Genomic DNA, 20,169 nt, shown 5'->3' with positions numbered 1-20,169 from the left:
ACCCAAACCAGTCACACAGATGGAGCCTGGAGCAGCACAGGCAAAAAAGCCCCGAGGGTTTGGTTTGCAGAAAAGACTCAAAACAAGACCCGCTAGGATGTAAAAGCATCTTCTGGCTGCATTCTCAGAAATATACTGTCTAAAATGCTGTCTGTGCTTCTCAGACCCACCCCTGGAAGATTAAAAAGGATAGGAATGGGCTGGATTTGGGCTGGGCGGGGTGTTGGAAACCAGCATCCTGGCAGGGACAGGAGGGATGAGAGGGGTTTAACTCAGAGATCTGTGGACTCAGGAAACATGTCATAGGTTTCTCATCTAGCGTGGGTCCTGCTTTCTGGAAGGTGCCACTCCCATCTGAGCTGTCATTTTTGCTTTGGTAAAGGGCTCCAAGCAGACATTCCTTTTTTGTCTAGTCAAGAAGCAGGGCACCAATTGCAACAGCAATTGTTCAAAACGTGAAGACTGGACAGGCCCTTGGAATCCCCACTCCTCCTTCCTTCTGTCTTCCAGATGGGGAAACTGAAGACCAGGCTGAAAAGTGACTCACTTGAAACCATGTAATAAGTCAGGGGCAGAACTGGGGCTGGAACCCACACCTACTGCTTCCCAACTCAGGGTAGGATTCACTTCAGCCCATCCTCTCCTAAGATCCCCTCTCTTTGGGCAGCCCCCCAAGCAGCCACAGTCCCCCAAGGCCAATAATCCAGAGACACTGCTGAGAAACATTTGTCTCTCACACTGTTTAATCACAGTGGTGATCATCCGCTGGGGGACAGTACTTACTAGTTTGCAAAATACTTTCAGGTCATTTATCTCCCCTTCCATCCACTTCTACCTTCCTACGCCCTATACTTTCTGCACTTGTCAACCCCTTAACATGCAGTGCTCTCCCAGGGAGAGGCAGTTTTTGTGGTGGTGGAACCCTGACCTCTGGAGCCAAACTGCATGAGACTGAAGCCTGGTTTAGATGGTGTGGCCTTGGGCAAGTGATAGAACAGGGGGTTAAGTGTGCCTCAGTCTCCTCATTCATGATGTGGACATGATTATAATAGTATCTACCACACAGAGTTCTTATGTGACGATTAAATAAGTTAACTTACACCAATTTTTTATAAGGGTTTTTGTTTGTTTGTTTGTTTTTGGCTATGTCACTTGGCTTGTGGGATCTTAGTTCCCTGACCAGGGATTGAACCCGGGCCCTTGGCAGTGAGAGTGCACAGTCCTAACAACTGGACCACCAGGGAATTCCCTTAACTTGCACTTACAACAGTTCCTAGCACATTGTTAGGGCTTTACAAAGATCACCTACCATTACTATTATTGTTGTTTTTGTTGTTGCTATTTCAGAGCTCTGTTCCATGACCCCAGAGCCCTTCTCCTCCTCATTTCTGTTCTTCCCTCAAGACTCATCTCAAATTCCTCTCCCCTAGGAAGACCTCTCTTTTTTTTGGGGGGGGGTACGCGTGCCTCTCACTGTTGTGGCCTCTCCTGTTGCAGAGCACAGGCTCCGGACGCGCAGGCCCAGTGGCCATGGCTCACGGGCCCAGCCGCTCCGCGGCATGCGGGATCTTCCCGGACCGGTGCACGAACCCGTGTCCCCTGCATCGGCAGGCGGACTCTCAACCACTGCGCCACCAGGGAAGCCCGGAAGACCTCTTTGATCCTTTTCCCTTAGCAGAGTTAGATGTTCTCCAACATCTACTAAACTTATTTAAATGCATGCATTTGCCTATTTTCCGGTCTCCCTCCCTGTCTAAGCTATGTTCTTCGTCCCTGTCTTTGTCCACAACACCAAGCATAGGGTCACGCAGATCTGCGTGCTTCATTGATGATTGTGCAATGAGTGATCCTATTGATTTCCCCATCTAGAAATCATTCTTGTTTTCTTTCTTTCCCCCACCCCACACCCAACCCAATAGCAAGTCTTGACACCCCACATCTAAAATTGATCCTGAATCTTCTCTAGGCCCGTGCAGGCCACCACCTTCTCACACCTGGACCACTCAGCCTTCTCACCGTGCTCCCACCCTTGCCGCCCTCTGATCCACCTCCATCTCCTTCTGAAAATTCTCCCTGGACTTCAAACTGCTCTTAGAAGAAAATGCAACCTACTTACATGGCTACAGAGCTCTGCATTTCCAGCTCCCATCTTATTTCATACCACTTAATACACTCTCCCTCAATATTCTTTGTGTGTTCTGGCCTCCTTTCAGACCCTTTCCCACCTCATGGCCTTGCACTTGCTGTTCCTTGTGGCTTTTGCAGAACCAGCTTTTGATTTTGGATTGAATGCTACATCCTCAGAGATGCTTTCCTTGACCACCCTAAGGGAATGTTTCCCAGTTTCTCTGCGTCACAGCACCCTTTTATCTCCCTTGTAGTATTTATCATAAGCTGTAAATACCTTGCTTATTTACCTGTTTATATGTTAATTGGTTATCTCACTTGATATATTGTAAGCACCATGAATGCAAGGTACTCTCCCTTTTCTTGTGTTGTTCACTAGGGTATCTCTCGATCAGTGTTTACTACATTTCTGCTGAATGAATGAATGAATAAATGAATGAATGGATTAAATCCTCCTAGCAGCACAATGAATAGTCCAGGCATTATAGGCTCACTTTACAGATGTCAAAACTGAAGCTTAGAGAGATGGATTCTTGCCCTAGTCACATAGACTGGAAGTAGCGTAGCCAGGCCCTAGATTATGAACTCTTCCCGCTAGACTATTTCACCTTGAGGGGAGATAGACTCTGGGTTGGGAACCCAGCTTGGCTGATTCATAGACTAATTCTACAACATGGGACCCGAAGGCAGAGATTCCAAAGTTCCTATCTCTAAAGAGGTGCCTGTTTGTGGCTAAGGATTACAATCAGTTCCGAATTCCAGGCTGCACTGAGGCATCACACACACCTAATAAATACCCAACGATCACAAGAAAAGTGCAGTGACTGCTTGAGGAAGAAAATCAAACCCACAGGCCTGAGAGCTGGCCCGATCTCCCAGGGTCCTCTTCAGAGCTGTTCTAATTTAGGCCTGATGGAATGGGAAAGATGTTGTTTCTAGTTCCTTTAGTTTCATGTGGCCTCATTTGGCAGATTTTTGAGGTCTCAAATACTGCCTGAGATCGGACCTTGATTATTGTTATCATTTAAAATACTGCCTTGGCCATTGGTAAAGAGCTGACAGCAGGGTACCATTTCTTTGATTCCGGGAGGAAAGTTCCTGTTGAGGGACCCTGGTGACATAAAAAGCCCTGGACCAGAAGTCAGAAGGGCAGTGATGTGGGTGGGAAGGGCCTGGATTTCCCAGCCAGCAGACACTCTGTCCCTCGCTGGCCCTCAGCTGCCACCTTTGTGAGGAAAGATTTGGGTCTGTTGGTGGCCTGACAGGCAGAGGGTTTGGATCTGACCCCGGCTCCGTCACTAATGTGCAGCATGGAATCTGGTCAAGGCCCTTTCCTCTCTGGGTCTTGGTTTATCACTGGTCCAAGGACAGGTTTGGAGGGGCTAATTCCCGAGTCCTCTTCCAGCTCTGATATTTGCTCTTTCTTTGGCTTTTTTCAGGAAACATTTGCTCCCCACTAGGACTGGGTTTCCTTATCTTCCAGCCCTCAGAAGTCAGCATGACATCAACATGGCTACCTTAAAATAATTCAACAAAGAGCATCTTAGTCCCAAAAGCCTGGGTTTCTCAGGGACACCCGGGGAGCCAGGTGTGTACTCCTGCCACTCTCCTAGCCCTAGGTACTAGGTATACATTCCAATGACAGGTACTCACTCCAGTGAAGGAGGCTCTTCAAGAGGGCCGAGGTCATGGGGAGTATGAATACTGGGCATTGACCCCCAAGTTCATTGTATTCTCCTGGCCTTGACCCATTATGTGAAAAGACAAGGTTTAGGAAAATCAGATATGTTCCAATGTCTCCTGAGTGTTTACTCTGGGGCAGGTTTTAGCTCAACATTTTGTATACATTGCTTTGTTTGACCTCGACCTGTGAGATAGATATTATGATCCTCATTCTACAGAGGAGGACGTTGAAACACGGAGCTAAAGTGACTTGTCCAAAGTTATACAGCTAGAAAGACCAGGATTGAGCCAGGCACTCTTTTTTTTTTTTTAGATTTTATTTATTTATTTATTTATGGCTGCGTTGGGCCTTCCGTTGCTGTGTGTGGGCTTTCTCTATTTGCAGCGAGTAGGGGTTCCTCTTTGTTGTGGTGCAAGGGCTTCTCATTGCGGTGGCTTCTCTTGTTGTGGAGCACAGGCCCTAGGCGTGCAGGTTTCAGTAGTTGTGGCATGTGGGCTTCAGTAGTTGTGGCACGTGGGCTTCAGTAGTTGTGGCTCGTGGGCTCTAGAGCGCAGCCTCAGTAGTTGTGCTGCATGGGCTTAGTTGCTCCTTGAGCCAGGCACTCTCTACTGCTGCACTGTCTCTCCTAATAACAATAGCAATAAAAATTAAAGTTGAGGAAGTTCAGTAAGCAGTTGTGGAAATCACTCTGGACCTGAGGACTAAAAAAATGGCTATGAATCCTAGTTCTTCCATTTATTAGTTTGGTGACCTTGGGCAAGTCATTTGAATTCTTTAAGCAATAGTTTACCGACCTATAAAGTGGGGATAATCACTCCTACCTCACAGTATAAGATTAAAAGGGATAATGCACATGAAGTGTTTTGCATGGATGTCTGGCATATAATAAGTGCTCAGTAAATGTTAGTCACTCTTATTATTACACTACTACTATTACTACTACTACTACTACTACTAATAATACCACCACCACCTTCTCTCCAGAGTGGTTGCAAAGCTCAAACAAGACAATGATTGGGAAAGCTTTGTGTGTTCTGCACCTGTCAGTAATCCCCTGTATTATAATTATAGCAACCTAAGGGAAAGAGTTATCTGTGAAGCTCTGACCCCATTCCTCCTCTAGATGGTTCAAATTCTTTGCTCTGCAGCCAGTGCTGATGACGAGTGAGGGTTTGATTTGGTGCCCACTGTGAATGACGTCCTTCAGTGGATCTCCAAGAACTGCAGCAAATGCTTTTCTGAGCTTATTTTAGCATCAGAAGGACTTTGAAGCAGGATTTCAACATTTAGCTTCCTTGGGGAAGGCACTTTGCAGTTAATGTGAGTTTACAACTTAAAACTTTCTCTTCCTCATCATCTTGAGAAGAGATACCATGGAGGCAGATCCAGGATGTGGTTGGCAGACATATCCCCAGATCCAAATGAGTTCTATTGTGGGTTATTTCTGATTATTTAAGTAATATGTGCTTACTGAAAAAAAAAAAAAGAAAAGAAAAATGTGAAAAAGTATGAAGGAGAAAAAAATGTAAATACCCATAATACAATCATTCAGAGACAGAGATTATTAATGTTTTGGTATATTCCCTTTTATTCTTTTATTTTATGTATATATAAAATATTATATTCATATTAATATATAGTTAATATTATATATAATTAATAATATATTCATATAATTAATAATATATTCATGTATCATTTATACTATGTAAAACAATATATGAATATAGTAATATATGAATATATATTTGCATATTATTTTACATAATTGAGATCATAGTACAAATAACCATGTAACCTATTTTTTAATAAAACTATTTTTTTATTGCAGTTTTTGGTTCACAGCAAAATTGAGAAGGTATAGAGATTTCCCATATATCCCCTGCCCTACACATGCATAACCTCCCTCACTATTAAGAGAGAGCGGTACACTTGTTAAACTTGATGAACCTACACTGACACATCATATTCACTCAGTCCATTATGGTTTACTCTTGGTGTTGTAAATTCTATGGGTTTGGAGAAATATATAACGACATGTATACATCATTATAATATCATTCAGAATAGTTTTGTTTGCCATAAAAATCCTCTGTGCTCCACTTATTCACCCCTCCTCGCCCCACCGCACCCTGGCAACCACTGAACTTTTAACTGTCTTCATAGTTTTGCCTTTTCCAGGATGTCATGTAGTTGGAGTCATACAGTATATAGACTTTTCTTTTCTTTTTTTTTTTTTTTTTGCAGTACGCGGGCCTCTCACTGTTGTGGCCTCTCCCGTTGCGGAGCACAGGCTCCGGATGCGCAGGCTCAGCAGCCATGGCTCACGGGCCCAGCCGCTCCACGGCATGTGGGATCTTCCCAGACCGGGGCACGAACCCATGTCCCCTGCATTGGCAGGCGGACTCTCAACCACTGCGCCAGCAGGGAAGCCCCTATATAGACTTTTCAAATCAGCTTCTTTCACTCTGTAATACTCATTTAAGTTTCCTCTATGTCCTTTCATGGCTTGATAGCTCATTTCTTTTTAGTGCCGAATAATATTCCATTGTCTGGATGCACCACAGTTTATCCATTCACCTACTGAAGGGCATCTTGGCTGCTTCCAAGTTTGGGCAGTTATGAATAAAGCTGCCGTAAACATCCTCGTACAGGTTTCGGTATGAACATAAGTGTTCAACTCCATTGGGTAAATACCAAAGAAAACAATTGCTGGATCATATGTTTAGAGTATGTTCAGTTTTGTAAGAAACCACCAAAGTGTCTTCCAAAGTGGCTGCACCATTTTGCATCCCACCAGCAGTGAGTGAGAGTACCTCCCGCTCCACATCCTCTCCTGTATTTAGTGTCGTCAGAGTTTTGGATTTTGGCTATTCTCAGAGGTGTATAACCTATTTTTTCCACAAGTTTATATTGTAAGCATTTCCTTCATGAATATCAGGGGTTTTTTTGTTTTTTTAAAATAAATTTATTTATTTATTTTTGGCTGTGTTGGGTCTTCGTTTCTGTGCGAGGGCTTTCTACAGTGGCGAGCGGGGGCCACTCTTCATCGCGGTACGCGGGCCTCTCACTGTCGCGGCCTCTCTTGTTGCGGAGCACAGGCTCCAGACGCACAGGCTCAGTAGTTGTGGCTCACGGCCCCAGCCGCTCCGCGGCATGTGGGATCTTCCCAGACCAGGGCTCGAACCCGTGTCCCCTAGCATTGGCAGGCAGAGTCTCAACCACTGTGCCACCAGGGAAGCCCCCATGAATATCAGTTTTTATGGATGTATAGTGTTCCAACATAGGGAGGGCATAACAGCACAAAGTATTTAACCTCTCCTTACCGTTATCTGTTTATTTTTTTATGTTTTGGCTGAGCCACTTGGCTTGTGGGATCTTAGTTCCCAGATCAGGAAATGAACCCGGGCCCTCGACAGTGAGAGCGTGGAGTGCTAATCACTGGACCGCCAGGGAATTCCCTGTTATCTGTTTAGATTTTTCTAATTTTCATTATTATCCATAACACTCTGATGAACATTTTCATACATAAAGCTTTATTTACATCTAATTGTTTATTTCTCTTGAATGGATTCTTTAAAGTGGAAATAACGAGTCAAAGAGTACAAACACTTTTAAGGCTTCCTGGAAAGGTTGTATCATTTTACATTTTACATATCATTTACATTTTACATTCTCATCAGTTATGTGAGGCATTCCCTTGCCAGCAACAAGTATTACCAGTTTTAAAAAATTCTTGCCAAATCAATAGGTTAAAAAAATGGTAACTTACTCAGTTTGCAAATCTTTGATGACTTAAGTTGAATACACAGTGCTTTGTGTGGCTTAGCCATTTGTATTTCTCTTTCTGTGACTCTGCTGAGCAGGCTTTGCTAATAGTGGCCCCAATAACTAAAGTTGTCTGCAGATGATGCCAAACCTTGCATCTGGCCACATCTTATAGGAGCCCAGGCTCTGGCAGGATTAGAAATAGTCCATGACACAGACGTAGAGAATGGACTTGAGGACGTGGGGAGGGGGAAGGGTAAGCTGGGATGAAGTGAGAGAGTGGCATGGACATATATACACTACCAAATGTAAAATAGATAGCTAGTGGGAAGCAGCCGCATAGCACAGGGAGATCAGCTCGGTGCTTTGTGACCACCTAGAGGGGTGGGATAGGGAGGGTGGGAGGAAGATGCAAGAGGGAGGGGATACAGGGATATATGTATACATATAGCTGATTCACTTTGTTATACAGCAGAAACTAACACAACATTGTAAAGCAATTATACTCCAATAAAGATGTTAAAAAAAAAAAAAGAAATAGTCCATGTCGGCACTGCTGTTTCAATGAAACCAGAAAGGGGAAAGTTTCTGTGTTTTATTGAAATCTGGAGATGAAGTTATTTTGCTGATTATATTATTATGCCTTCTTTCCTTACTCTCAAAGCTTCTCTTTTCCTAAATGCTGCTCTAGCAGGAGGGTTAAATTTGGTGTATACCTGTTCTTTCTTTGTGTTCACTGAGCTCCTACTATGTGCAAGGCATAGTAGCTACGTAAATGGCCTGTGGACTCTGGAGAAGAGCCTGGATTTTGGAGCGGGCAGATGTTGGGCAAGTCCCTTAACCTCTTAGAGGCTCCTTTTCTCCTCCTTTCAAGTACAGATGATAGTCCTACCTTTGGGGAATAAATGGGTTATGAATGCAAAACTCCTGGAATGGTGTCTGCCACACCATAAGGCCTTGTTTAGCTCAACATACAATTCACTTCTCTGTATTTGCCACTGTGCTAGGTGCCAAAGATACAAAGAGGAATCAGCCCTCTCTGCCCCCTGCTGTTCTGTGCCTCCTCACTGCCCCTCATTAAGTCCAGAGGCCCCGGATGCCATGGATGGGTTGACAGCTCTCTTTAGAGCCCTGGGCCTTAGCTGCAATTCTGGAGCCACAGGAAAAGTACCAAATGACGTTCTGTTACACAGAAAGTCATAGCTCTAATTTTTATTTTCTCTTTTCTTAAAATTATTTCATAAGCATTTTCCCTTTACAGCAGAGTTGTTAAGGGTGCCAGCTAGAGCCAGCCAGCCTCAGTTTGATTTCTGGCTCTATCATTTACTAAGTGACCTTGGGCAAGTTGCTTAACCTCCCTGTGGCCTAGTTTCCTTAGCTGTAAAAGAGGGATAATAATAGTACCTACTTCCTGGGGTTGTTCTTAGGATTAAACAAAAGAATGAATGTGTAGCTCTTAGTATAATGTCTAGCATGTAGTAAGAGCTCAATGGTCGATTATTAATATTCACTATAATGTCTTCATAGCCACCCTTACAATGACTTTATATGATCAAATTAAAGAGATTTAATAACAACTTTCTCTGATTTGGATATTTGGAGCATTTCCAATTTTTAAACACAAAAATAAAATATTATTCCTAAGAAACAAACAAAAACGTTATCTTGCACTTTAGAGATAAAGGCAGAACAGGAAATTTAAGGATTAAATGTTGAGTGGATCAACGTTAATACACTTAAATCACCTTTCCAAAAAATTCAACATTTTCTATACTTATTACAGGGTAATTAACTCGTTTTAGAACCCATGGTGGGGGTGATCCCTGTCTGAGGCAGGGAGCTGGCCTGGATTACTTTGGCAAGGCCTTCTAGTCTTTTCTCTGTGATTCTTCAGGCAAAGAAGCTGCATCAGCTTTTCTCTCCTAGTGCCATTGAATCTCTGATATAGCACAGCTTAGGGCCAACCCAGCATTTTTCAGCTATCACTTGGGATATCTGGTAGGGTGACTGTCAGGCCATGTCACCTGATGGGGAAGTTGTTTCTGGTTGTGGTCCTTAGGCCAACAAGACTCAAAGTTAGTACTGGTATAAATGAAATGAGCCTCCACAGATCGGACAACTTCTGTGTGCCAGGCTCTGTAAAAACATTCTCTTCAGGCCTCAGCTCAACTAAGTGAGACAGAATTCATTGGTCCCATTTTATAGATGAGGAAACTGAGGCTCAGAGCGGTGAAAGGTTTCTTTCAAGGTCGCACAGCTGGCAGAATCATGACCCAGATCTGTCTGACGCTAAAGATACAAGCTCTTCCCAGGACACCACAGGATCTCTTTTCAATTTAATTCAATTTAACCAGCATGGGTCAATGCTCACACATATTACCCCTTGCTAAGCACTGAGAACAGAGAGAACAGCCTAATGGGAGAGACAGACACAGAAATCACAAGTTCTAGTATTCCCGCTGATGCAAGCCTGTGAGAAGTAATAAAATCACGTGGGCAGTTCTATTTATCCTGTTGTATGTATTTCTGAAAGCCATCCTTAATCCTTTTAGGAAGAGGCAGGGGAGAGATAGATTGATAGGTCAGGGCTATAATCAATGAACAAACAAACGGCAGTGGGAAAATGGGGAGGGGGAGATTAATTCCCAGTCAGAGATCCAGAAGAGTCTCTTAGAGGATATGGTATTTGGGTTGGGGTTTGAAGGGCTAGAAAGATTCAGCAAAAGAATATGGGTAAGAGGCATGACCTGTCCCCTCCCTTCCCCAAGAAGTAAAAACAGAATCTTGATTTGTGCTTCCTAAATATTGGTCTGAAACCAGAATTCTGAATTCTGAATGGTTCTGAAACCAGAACCCATACACAGCCCTCCCAGTTTGCCCCCTCCCCTTACATATATACATGGACCTACCAAGACACACGCATAGGTACTCACAAATGCAAAGATACACAGAAAATACACATAAAACACACATCAGTACACATGCAGATACTTAAAACATACAATACGCAAAAAAGACACTAGCTCCCATACTCATAAGCTCATACAAATACACATAATACTCATACACACAGACTCACAAACATGTTTATGTTTTCATTACACAAGCACAAAACTATCCTCTCTCCACCGACTCCTCATGCAGGTAAAGAAGTGCATTTTTAATTCACATATACACGGGTTCGCATGCAAATCTCATCGCCCCGTTCTTGTTGGAGGCCAGTGACTAATGGGAAGCCATACACAAAGCGAGCATCACGCAGGGGAGGCCAGGAATGGGTTGGCGGTGGGGCTGGGATTAAGCCCTGTCAGATGACAAACGCGCCCTGCCCGGCTGCCACTAGAAGCTGCTGAGCCGAGGCTGCAGCGCCTGAGCGAGCTCTGAATCCTGGGCGATGGTGCGAGGCTGCGCACCGGAATTCCAGCTTTACACAGGGTTGAGTGTCACCCAGGGTCAAGCTCTGCTATCAGACCCACCCCAAGAGGCAGGCGGCTTTGGGTACACGCAGGGCTGCGGCATGGGTCTTAACAGTACACTGAGAGTAGTAAGCATAAATGAGGGTTTACTGTGGGCCAGGCACTGCGTTAAGCCCTTTCAATTCATTACTTAATTCTCACATCAGCTCTGTAAGAGGGGGATGGGGGCGTTGGGGATGTTAGCTCTCTATCCACCCCTTTTTAGAGGTGAGAACACTGCGCTCAGGCCGCAAAACCACTCAGCAGGAAACTTGGAGCTGAGGTTCAACCCCATCCGATCCCACTCTCCCCGGCGTTTTAGGGTGAAGTGTGCATGTGAGCCTGTCTTCCCCACGCAGGAAGCTTGCACCTCCGGCTCCTGACGGGTCTCTAAGAACCTCCGTCCTGCCAGGCACAGCGCCTAGCCCACTGCAGGTGTCTGATGAGGGCGTGGGTCTTGGTTCGGTGAGGTCCTCAACAAGGACCTCAGTTTCCCCATCTCTGAAATGGGAATGCAGCGCAGACCTCGCACGGCCGAGACCAGGTGCTCTCGGGCAGCAGAGGGAATGCTGGGCTCCACATCCTCGCTGCAGCCGCCCTCACCCATCGCTGGGGTTCCAGCTCCGTCTCCACCCGAGCCCGGGAGCGCCGCCGGCGCCCCATTGTTCACGAAGGCGGGGAAGCTCTCGATCCCCGCTCCGGGTCGCGCTCGCCGCCCAGTGGAGCAGGCGACTTGGCCCGGTTTCTGCCGCGCGGGGCGCGTCCTTTGTCTGCTCCGTGGCGCCCGGTGCCCGAGGCCCGCGCCCCACTCCTTGGGCAGACAAAGCCGTGGCTGCCGCTAGCCGGACCGGCTGGTGCTGCGCTCGCACCACCCTCTTCCCGCCTTAGCACCGCCCCCTCTCCTTGACGTCCTCTGATTGGCCCGCGGGGCCACAAAGAGGCCGGGAAGCGGGTGGGTCACGTGAGCTAGCGTGGCCTCCCATTGGTCGGGTCAGGCTGCCAATCGGGGAGGGCGGGCTGTCCTCGCACGGCCCGGTCTCTCCCTCCGCGCTGGGGCCCGCCCGCTGGGCCGGCCGCCTGTCAGAGGGAGGTGGCGATGGTGCGCCCGGAGGTGGTGGCGGCTGCGGCGGCTTCCCTGGTCCGAGTGCAGGGAGGAGAAGATGACTGACCGACCGACTGACTGAATGAATGAATGGCGAAGCCGAGCGCGCCATGAGGAGCCTGCCGAGCCTGGGCGGCCTCGCCCTGTTGTGCGCCGCCGCCGCCGCCGCCGCCTCAGCAACCTCAGCGGGGAATGTCACCGGTGGCGGCGGGGCCACGGGGCAGGTGGACGCGTCGCCGGGCCCGGGGCTGGGGGGCGAGCCCAGTCACCCTTTCTCTAAGGCCATGGCTCCCACGGCCCAGGCTCCGAGGACCGGACCCCCGAACGCTACCGTCCACCGACCCCTGGCTGCGTCCTCTTCAGCCCAGCCCCTGGCTACCACCCCTTCTCGGGCCAGGGCCGAACCCACTCCGACCACCTTTCGGGCACCGCTCGGCCCCTCGCCGATCACACCTCCTGCGGTGGAACGTACTGGGACCACCGTTCGGGCGACGACCAGACCCGCGCCGACCACCCTCTCGACGACCACTGGCCCAGCGCCGACCACCCCAGTAGCGACCACGGTGCCGGCGCCCACCACTCCCCCGATCCCGACTTCCATTCTCCCCGGCGGCGGCAGCAGCAGCAGCGTCCCGCCCACCCCACCTGCCACCGAGGCCCCCTCGCCGCCTCCCCCAGGTGAGTCTCAGCGCTTCCTCGCCCGCCGGACCCTCCCAGCGGCTGTCAGTGCCTTTCCCCAGCCCTGGCCTCTAGCGTTGGGCTCTTGGCTGGAATGGATCATTTCTTGCCCCAAAGGTTCCCCAGATTTCGACTCTCAAGGGGAGGTCCAAGCTCCAGCTAGCCTGCCCCCCAGCCCCCAATCTGGAAAGTCTTTTGTCCCCCCCTTGGGCTGTGCGTCCTCGGGAGGGGGGCGGCTGCTGCGTGGAAAGGCATCGCACCTCCTTCCAAACAGGGCTCTCTGGCCTTTGTCAGACAGGCTGAATGGGCGCAAACTTTTGCGTTCGGTTCGCTCACCTTGCCTCTCCGCCTGGGTGATTTGGGGAAGTTTGAAAGCCAGCCCAGTACCTCCTGAAACCAACTGGTCAAAAACTGAGTCTAAGGGATTCCTCCTACAGCTCCATTTCTCCTTGTTTATATAAATATCAGATGTGCATGTGACAGGTGGAAAAGATATTGAGAGGATTTTGTTTACAAACAGTAGTACAGACCACTTGAGGCCAAAAAAAGACATTGTAATCCATGTTTTCCCTGCAAATAAATAGATTCAGTAGGTCATTTGGGGCAGGTGTGTATCTAGGTTGAGCACATTTATAAATTAGGTTAAATTCCTTCCTTGCACCATTTTTTTTTTCCCTTCCTCAATTACAAGGTCAATATGTTTGGACAAATACACATTTTAAGCAGGAATGCCGGGTTTTTTCCCCCTTAAGGGGAATGTTCAGTTTTGCTGATGCTAATAAAAGCCAATTTCTGTCTGAGTCCCTGTAGAAAATATAGCTCTTCTTCCTGCTGATTGAAGTCTTCAAGCAAAGTTAGAGACAACTTCTGTTCTTTCCCCCTTGAGATCTAAAGTGGGCCTTGAACTAAACAAATAAAACCTACCTTGTCAAGATGTTAGTCAAGAGTTTCTGAATTCCTTTGCTTTGAGTTGGGGTTTGATTTGTCCAAACCATTTTGTCTAGCTGTATTTATATTAATGGATCTCTGACCTAATTCTTAGGCTCAGTGATTTACTGTGGAGTCAGGTATGGACTTTGGACTATAACTGAATTTGTAGAGAGTTTTCCCACATGATTATGAGCCTTAATACAGTCACATCTTGGATTGGAGCTTGGCATTGACATAAGAAGGAATGCAGATTATTCACCCATAAAAAGCCAAGTTTGTATTTCTTCCAGCTTCAAGGGCTGTACTAACTAGCTGGATTTTGACTGTAACCTTTTTTGGCCTTCCTATAGAGAGATGGATATATTACTGAGAGACAGGAAGCATAGAGGTTGAGAGTATGGACTCTGGAGTCCATTCTTAGGTTTGAATCGTAGTTCTGCCCTTTATTAACTGTGTAAACTTGGGCAGGTCGCTTAACCTCTCTTCATCTGAGAAATGAAAATAATAATAGTACTTAGCTCATAGGATTGTTGTGAAAATTAAATAATTTAGTACATTTATAAAGCTTAGAACAACCGTTCCCCGTGCAGAGTAACACACTGTGGGTGTGTGTGTTAGCTATCCTTATGACTAGGTCTTCTTCTTCTTCTTTTTTTTTTTTTTTTTTTTTTGTGGGATAGAAAGCATTTGAGAAACCTAGTAGAGACTTGTGGTGATTTTTATTTGTTTTAGTAAAATATAGTAGAAGAGGATGAATTAGATTTTCCGAAGTTTGAAGCACACCGTAGTGTTTATGTAGGAAGATTGCTTATTTTGAATGGTTAGTATATAATGTCTGTGTAATTGATGTTATTTTACCTTAATAATTTTTGTATTGTTATTTTTAAATCACAAAGGTAACTTTTTCCTTTTTAAGTTACTTTTTCATTGTGATAAAATATACATAACATAAAATTTACCATTTTAACCATTTTTAAGTGTACAATTTAGTGGTATTAAGTACATTCAAGTTGTACAGCCATCACTACCATCCATCTTCAGGACTTTTTTATCTTCCCCAACTTAAACTCTGTATTCATTAAACAATAACTTCCCACCCCCATCGCCCTAATTCCTGGCAACAACCATTCTACTTCCTGTCTCAGTGAATTTGCCTACTCCAGGTTCCTCATACAGGGGGACTCATACAGCATTTGTCCGCAAACGTAACCTTTACTTGTGAGAAACAAAGAACCAGAAGTCTACAAAGGAAAGAGTGAAAGTCACTCCTTTACTGCCTCCCAGTTCCAGTCAGTTCCTAAAGGTCACTACTGTTAGCAGTTTGATCTTTTCTCAGACATTTTTCTAGGCATATATGAACATAAACACAGGGTTTTTAAAAATAGGTTTTAAAAACTCAAAATGAAATAATTATATATGTTACATATATTAATTATATATGGTTATAGCAAGTCGTAGAGTTTTGCGACTTGCTGTATACAGTTAACTATGTATCATGGACTGTTTTTTTCATGTTAGTACCTAAGGTCTACCTTATTCTTTTCAGCAGTTGTATTTTTCGTTGTAAGTATATACCATAACTTATTTAACCAATCCCTTGTTTATGGACACTTAGATTGCTTCTGGGCTTCACTTTAAAAAGCACAGGGAAGAATGTGTTCTTGTTCAGTCCATCACGTATATATTATATTCTCTAATACTTTGGCTGGAGTTCTGTAGACTCCAAATCAATTTCAGGAGAAGTAAAGCTGGATTGAGTAATATTTGCCATCTGAGCTGTTCAAGGCTTTTGGTAACTTCCATAGACTACCATATATCTATGTCTAAGATGGTCTTTGAGCAACAGAAGTTTTAGAAGGATGTCCAATTTTTGTAGCTCTCCTGCGTTTTAAATTTTTCATAGCTTGTAGTTTTCTGTGAATTCACTGTGGATTGCCCGTGTCTAGTTCTCAGAAGCTGAACTGCCTCTGTGGGCCTACTGATGGGCAATTTTAGCTTTACAGTAATGTAATCGAGTATGGCCTTTCTATCTGAGCATGGGTTTTAGTCTACTTCAAACAGTAAACGCATCTCTTTGACAGAAGGAAAACTTCTAACTGAATTTGAGAGACCTAGTTAGGTTGGTAAAGTTGGATTCTCTGGCATTTGGGAAGATGGGTACAAGGTGTTTTATTTTAATGTTCCTGTAAGGACTGAGCACCATAGATAATATATTACATGTTTGGATGGGTCTTCTAGCTGCTATTTGAATTAATAAGAATTTCTTTCAAGGAGGTCTAGCTCAGAGCTCTTGCCTGCCCCTCAATTAGGGCTGTCTTTTGTTTGTAGAGACACTGATCTGCAAACTGAAACTAATTGCCCAGCAAGCAAGCATTTTCCTCCCACAGACCTGGCAAAACATTTGACTGATTGGTTGGCTGGGTAGGACATTTTAAGAAGGGTGAAGGCAGAAGCTGTGATACTAGAGAATAATAGTTATCAACAGTAAGAGACCGAAGAGATGACAAATGTTTGATTTTTAAAATTATGGACCTTCAGGGCTAGATAAGACTTTAGAAGCCACTGCGTCCTAACGTGGCTCTACATTGCAAGAAACACTTCTGTGGACTTAGCTGAAATATTTCTCACTGTGGTTAACACCAGCTGATTCAGGCTCTGCCCTTTGGGGCCATACAGAACAAGTCAGCTCTCTCTGGGCCATGACAGTTCTTCAGGGATCTGCAGACAGTGATCATGTTCCCTCTGAGTCTGGACTAAATAACTTCAGTTCCCTCAACTGTTATGTGAAATGGTTTCACATTCCCTTACTATCCTGGTTACCCCTCTTCTGGACTTTTTCAGTTTTTCTGTGTCTCTCCTGGAGTGTTGAACACAGAGCTGAACGTATTGCTCCAGATGTGCTCTAACCAGCTCATAGCAGAGAGGGCGGTTACCTTGTTCTTTCTGGTTGCTGTACCACTGTTGATGTAGTTAGTCCCTAATCACTGTAGCTTTTTTAGCAGCCACATTATGTAGTTGACTCATTGAGTCCATTAAGATAGTTAAGTCTTCTTTTTTAAAAAAAAAAAACATGGAGTAGATGAGTCTTTCTTCATTCTGAACTTGGAAACTCTTGTTATTTTCTTAAGTATAAACTGAGACATTTGCCAAGCATGTAAGATTTATTGTGTTAGATTCAACCCATCATTTTGGATCCCAAGTCTGTCAATGTACCCCACCCAGTTTATTCACATTCACCTACAGGGTGTTCCTATAGACAGAGTCTAAGGACAAGTTAGGGCAGGTTGTTCTTACCTCATAGGGGAGAGTACATTTATGGATGATAAAACAGTTTGGAAGGGAAGGAATAATGATTTAGATTAGTTCTCAAGGGTCTGTTCCAGCTGTAAAGTTCTGTGATGATCTGGTACACATGATTCAGGGCACATGAATGCCCCCGAAATGAGCCTCAATCATTTATTTGTGATCTAAGTTAAGAGAATAGGCTTTTTTTCAAGCAAGTCCTAGAATTTAGAGTTTGAAAGCTCTGACTACTATGGCATGTAAATAAAATATTGTGAATGGATTTTATTTCAAAGGAGCATTCTGGGAATTCAGGGCCCTCCTACCTGTACTGGGAAACGTTTTCTTCATCCTAAAATTCTGTACAGCTAGGTTCAGGGTGTCATTTGCTTATGGTTATTTAAGAAGATACCATTCATTTTAAGGAAATAGAAATTGTTCAGGCTTCAAAGATAAGGTATGTTCATAATCTTTTATCAAAAACCTGTGAGGCTGGGTGTATTTCAGAATTTAGAATTTTTCAGATTTTAGGAAGTTAATAAATACACCCCAGTGAAGTCTAGGGCAGCATCCTGTAATCAAACACATGAAGATACTTGCAGCAAAATGCATGTATATTCACACTGAGTGTGCTTTTAAAAAAGCTATAAATAGCCTTGCATTTGTTCAGGTCAGGTTTTGCTGCCAAATGAATAACAGAAAAATTTTTGGTTTTTTGGATCTTCTGGTATTTACATCAGGTCTGAGGGACTGTGCACCACTGTAATAGTAGTTGCAAACACATTTAGTACTTACTATGCTACAGGTACTGTTCTAAGTGCCTTACGTATGTTACCTTACTTAATCCTCACAACAGTTAGGTATAATTGAGTTAGGTACTATTACTATCTTCATTTTATAGATAAGGAAACTGAGACTCAGAGAAGCCCAGCTATGGTGGAGCCTAGATTCAAGCCCAGCCTTTGTGGTTCCAGAATCCATATTATTGGCATTTAAAGAAATAGTTACATAGAGGATAAGAGAAGGAAACCATTTTGCTAAAAATATTTGCCCTTGGATATTAGTCTGAACATTTTTCACCTGTTCTTTGGCATTTACTCTCTTCATTCTCTTGTGTGCTATTTAGTCACCTCCTCAAAATCTCTGTTTTACAATGTTGTACAATTATAGCTCTAACTCTTCCTTTGATTAGGTTCTAATATGGTCTGTGATAGGGAGGATTGCCTGTAGTCTTTTTAGGGCTAGGCCCAGGGACTACTCAAATTCACTCTATCTTATTCCTGGCCTGAGTGCCTAGCTTTCTGCATAAATTCCTTAGTCTGATTAGTTTCTGGAACAGCACAGTTAAACTCTAAAGCATTAGTTTCAAATCTACTGAATTATGTCCCCAGGAAGCCTTCTGGCTAGTTGAAAATTTACACATTGAAATAATCTAACTAGGTCTTTTTATCTTGATTTTTTATAAAGATCCATAAAATTAAAGTGAGCATTACTTTTCATCTCAGCATTGCTAAGCATGTATATATTAACTTCCAGACATCTTGGCACCCTTATAAAAAGAATAGAAGAAAAGTATCATGGTGCTGTTTTTACTGATGGGTAGATTATGGGTAGAGAGATTACTGCTCTAGGGCACTTAATAGATCAGAGGAGAATAGAAATATAAGATCTGTTTGGCTGAAAGACAGTGTTAGATGATATTTTTAGTTAAAAATAGCTTTAATTCATGCTTTTTGCCTTGATCTTTATTTTTGTTTGTTTTCTTTACATATAATATAAACATCTTTAATACTAATGTTGAGATTATGTTATAGGTATCTCTTCTTCGTCACTTAGTCTTTTTTTCAAGTATGCGTTTTGGTTTATCTGTTTTTCACTAGAAACAACTACCCTAACTGCACTGGTAACTTTGAAGGGAGATATTTTAAAAATTGTCATGAAAAAGATAAAGATTATGTCTGGATACATGTGTGTTTGAATCACAGTAAAGGTTTACTCAGCTCTTTTTAACTGTATCTATTTAAGTACATGTGATAAATGTGTGTCAGAATAGTCCCTCTAGTAATGCCACTGTTCCACAGATAAGTATTACTGTCTGAAAAATCTTTCCCTATTACTTTTTCTTCATTAAAATAAAATCTTCTGTTCTCCTTGCTCATTTTTTTTCACTTTAAGCTCCTCTGTATGTTCTTCTTACTCCTGTCTCTTATTCTTGGACCCATCCATTCTTTCATGTTCTTTAAGGAACCAAATTATCCTCTCTACTTAACAATTTCCCATTTGTCCTCCTTCAATGCCTCCTCAAAGCCTAATTCTTCCAAGAAGTCTTTCCAGGGGAACAAAAGGTCCTTGAAGACGTTCTGGTAACAGGGTGCACAGGGTTGAACACTTTGCACTCAGAACAAAACCTGTCTTTCTTTGTGACTTTGACTTTTTCCCTATGAATTTGTTTTTAAAGTCTGTTTAATTTAGATTATTAAACCCACTTGATAAGAAAATGTCATAGTTTATACAATATTCAGGATATGGTATTAATTCTTTCTTTTAGAAAAAAATGAAAGAAAAGATTTTCTTTTTGTTCTGGATCTTCTTTATTGACCAGCTTTTGTTTTTGTTTTTTGTTTTTTTTCCTTCTCCTGAGGAACAATACAGAAAAAAAAAAACCTGCCATAACAGAAATTATCTGCCTCCAAAAAAAAAAAATCCAGTACTTTGAATAAGTAGCAAATTTCTTTTTCTATTTATGAATAATATGAGCTGTTTTTGTTGGGTAGGTGTATTTGGGCTAAATAGCAATATAAAAGGTTTAATTTGGTTGGGAAGCAAATATTAGATCTTTTGAATGACAGAATTTCCCCTGTAGAAATCTAATTAAAGTCAGTAGTGAACAGAGTGCTTCTAATAATTAACAAGTGTGCAGTGCTTTACAGTTTACAAGGTGCTCTTAGAATCTCCGAGACTTTGGCATCTATATTTTGTAGATTTCTGGGTATTATATGAGTCAGTAAAACCTCAGGTTCTGACCTCTGTTGGTACTTATGTTGGTGAATATAGACGAAAACTTTATAGGTTTTTGGTGGGTTTCACATCTGGTATTTTGTATTTCAAACTGTTGTCTTGGGGAACTAAGATCCCACAAGCCG

General features: G+C 43.6%; 1 protein-coding gene across 1 annotated transcript in view; it reads left to right on the top strand.

The window, feature by feature from the left end:
* Positions 1 to 12,222: 12,222 nt before the first annotated feature.
* The window catches only part of MEGF9 (multiple EGF like domains 9), an 80,980-nt gene continuing 73,033 nt past the window's right edge, over positions 12,223 to 20,169 (top strand). Inside the window, exon 1 of the mRNA XM_065879707.1 lies at positions 12,223 to 12,814. Within this exon, the coding sequence (XP_065735779.1) occupies positions 12,223 to 12,814 (592 nt within the window). The remainder of the gene's footprint in view (positions 12,815 to 20,169) is intronic.

Source organism: Phocoena phocoena, chromosome 6 (assembly GCF_963924675.1).
Source record: "Phocoena phocoena chromosome 6, mPhoPho1.1, whole genome shotgun sequence".
NCBI classification, from domain to species: domain Eukaryota; kingdom Metazoa; phylum Chordata; class Mammalia; order Artiodactyla; family Phocoenidae; genus Phocoena; species Phocoena phocoena.
Note: the sequence above shows the minus strand (reverse complement) of the source record. Positions and strands in the feature narration are given on the sequence as shown.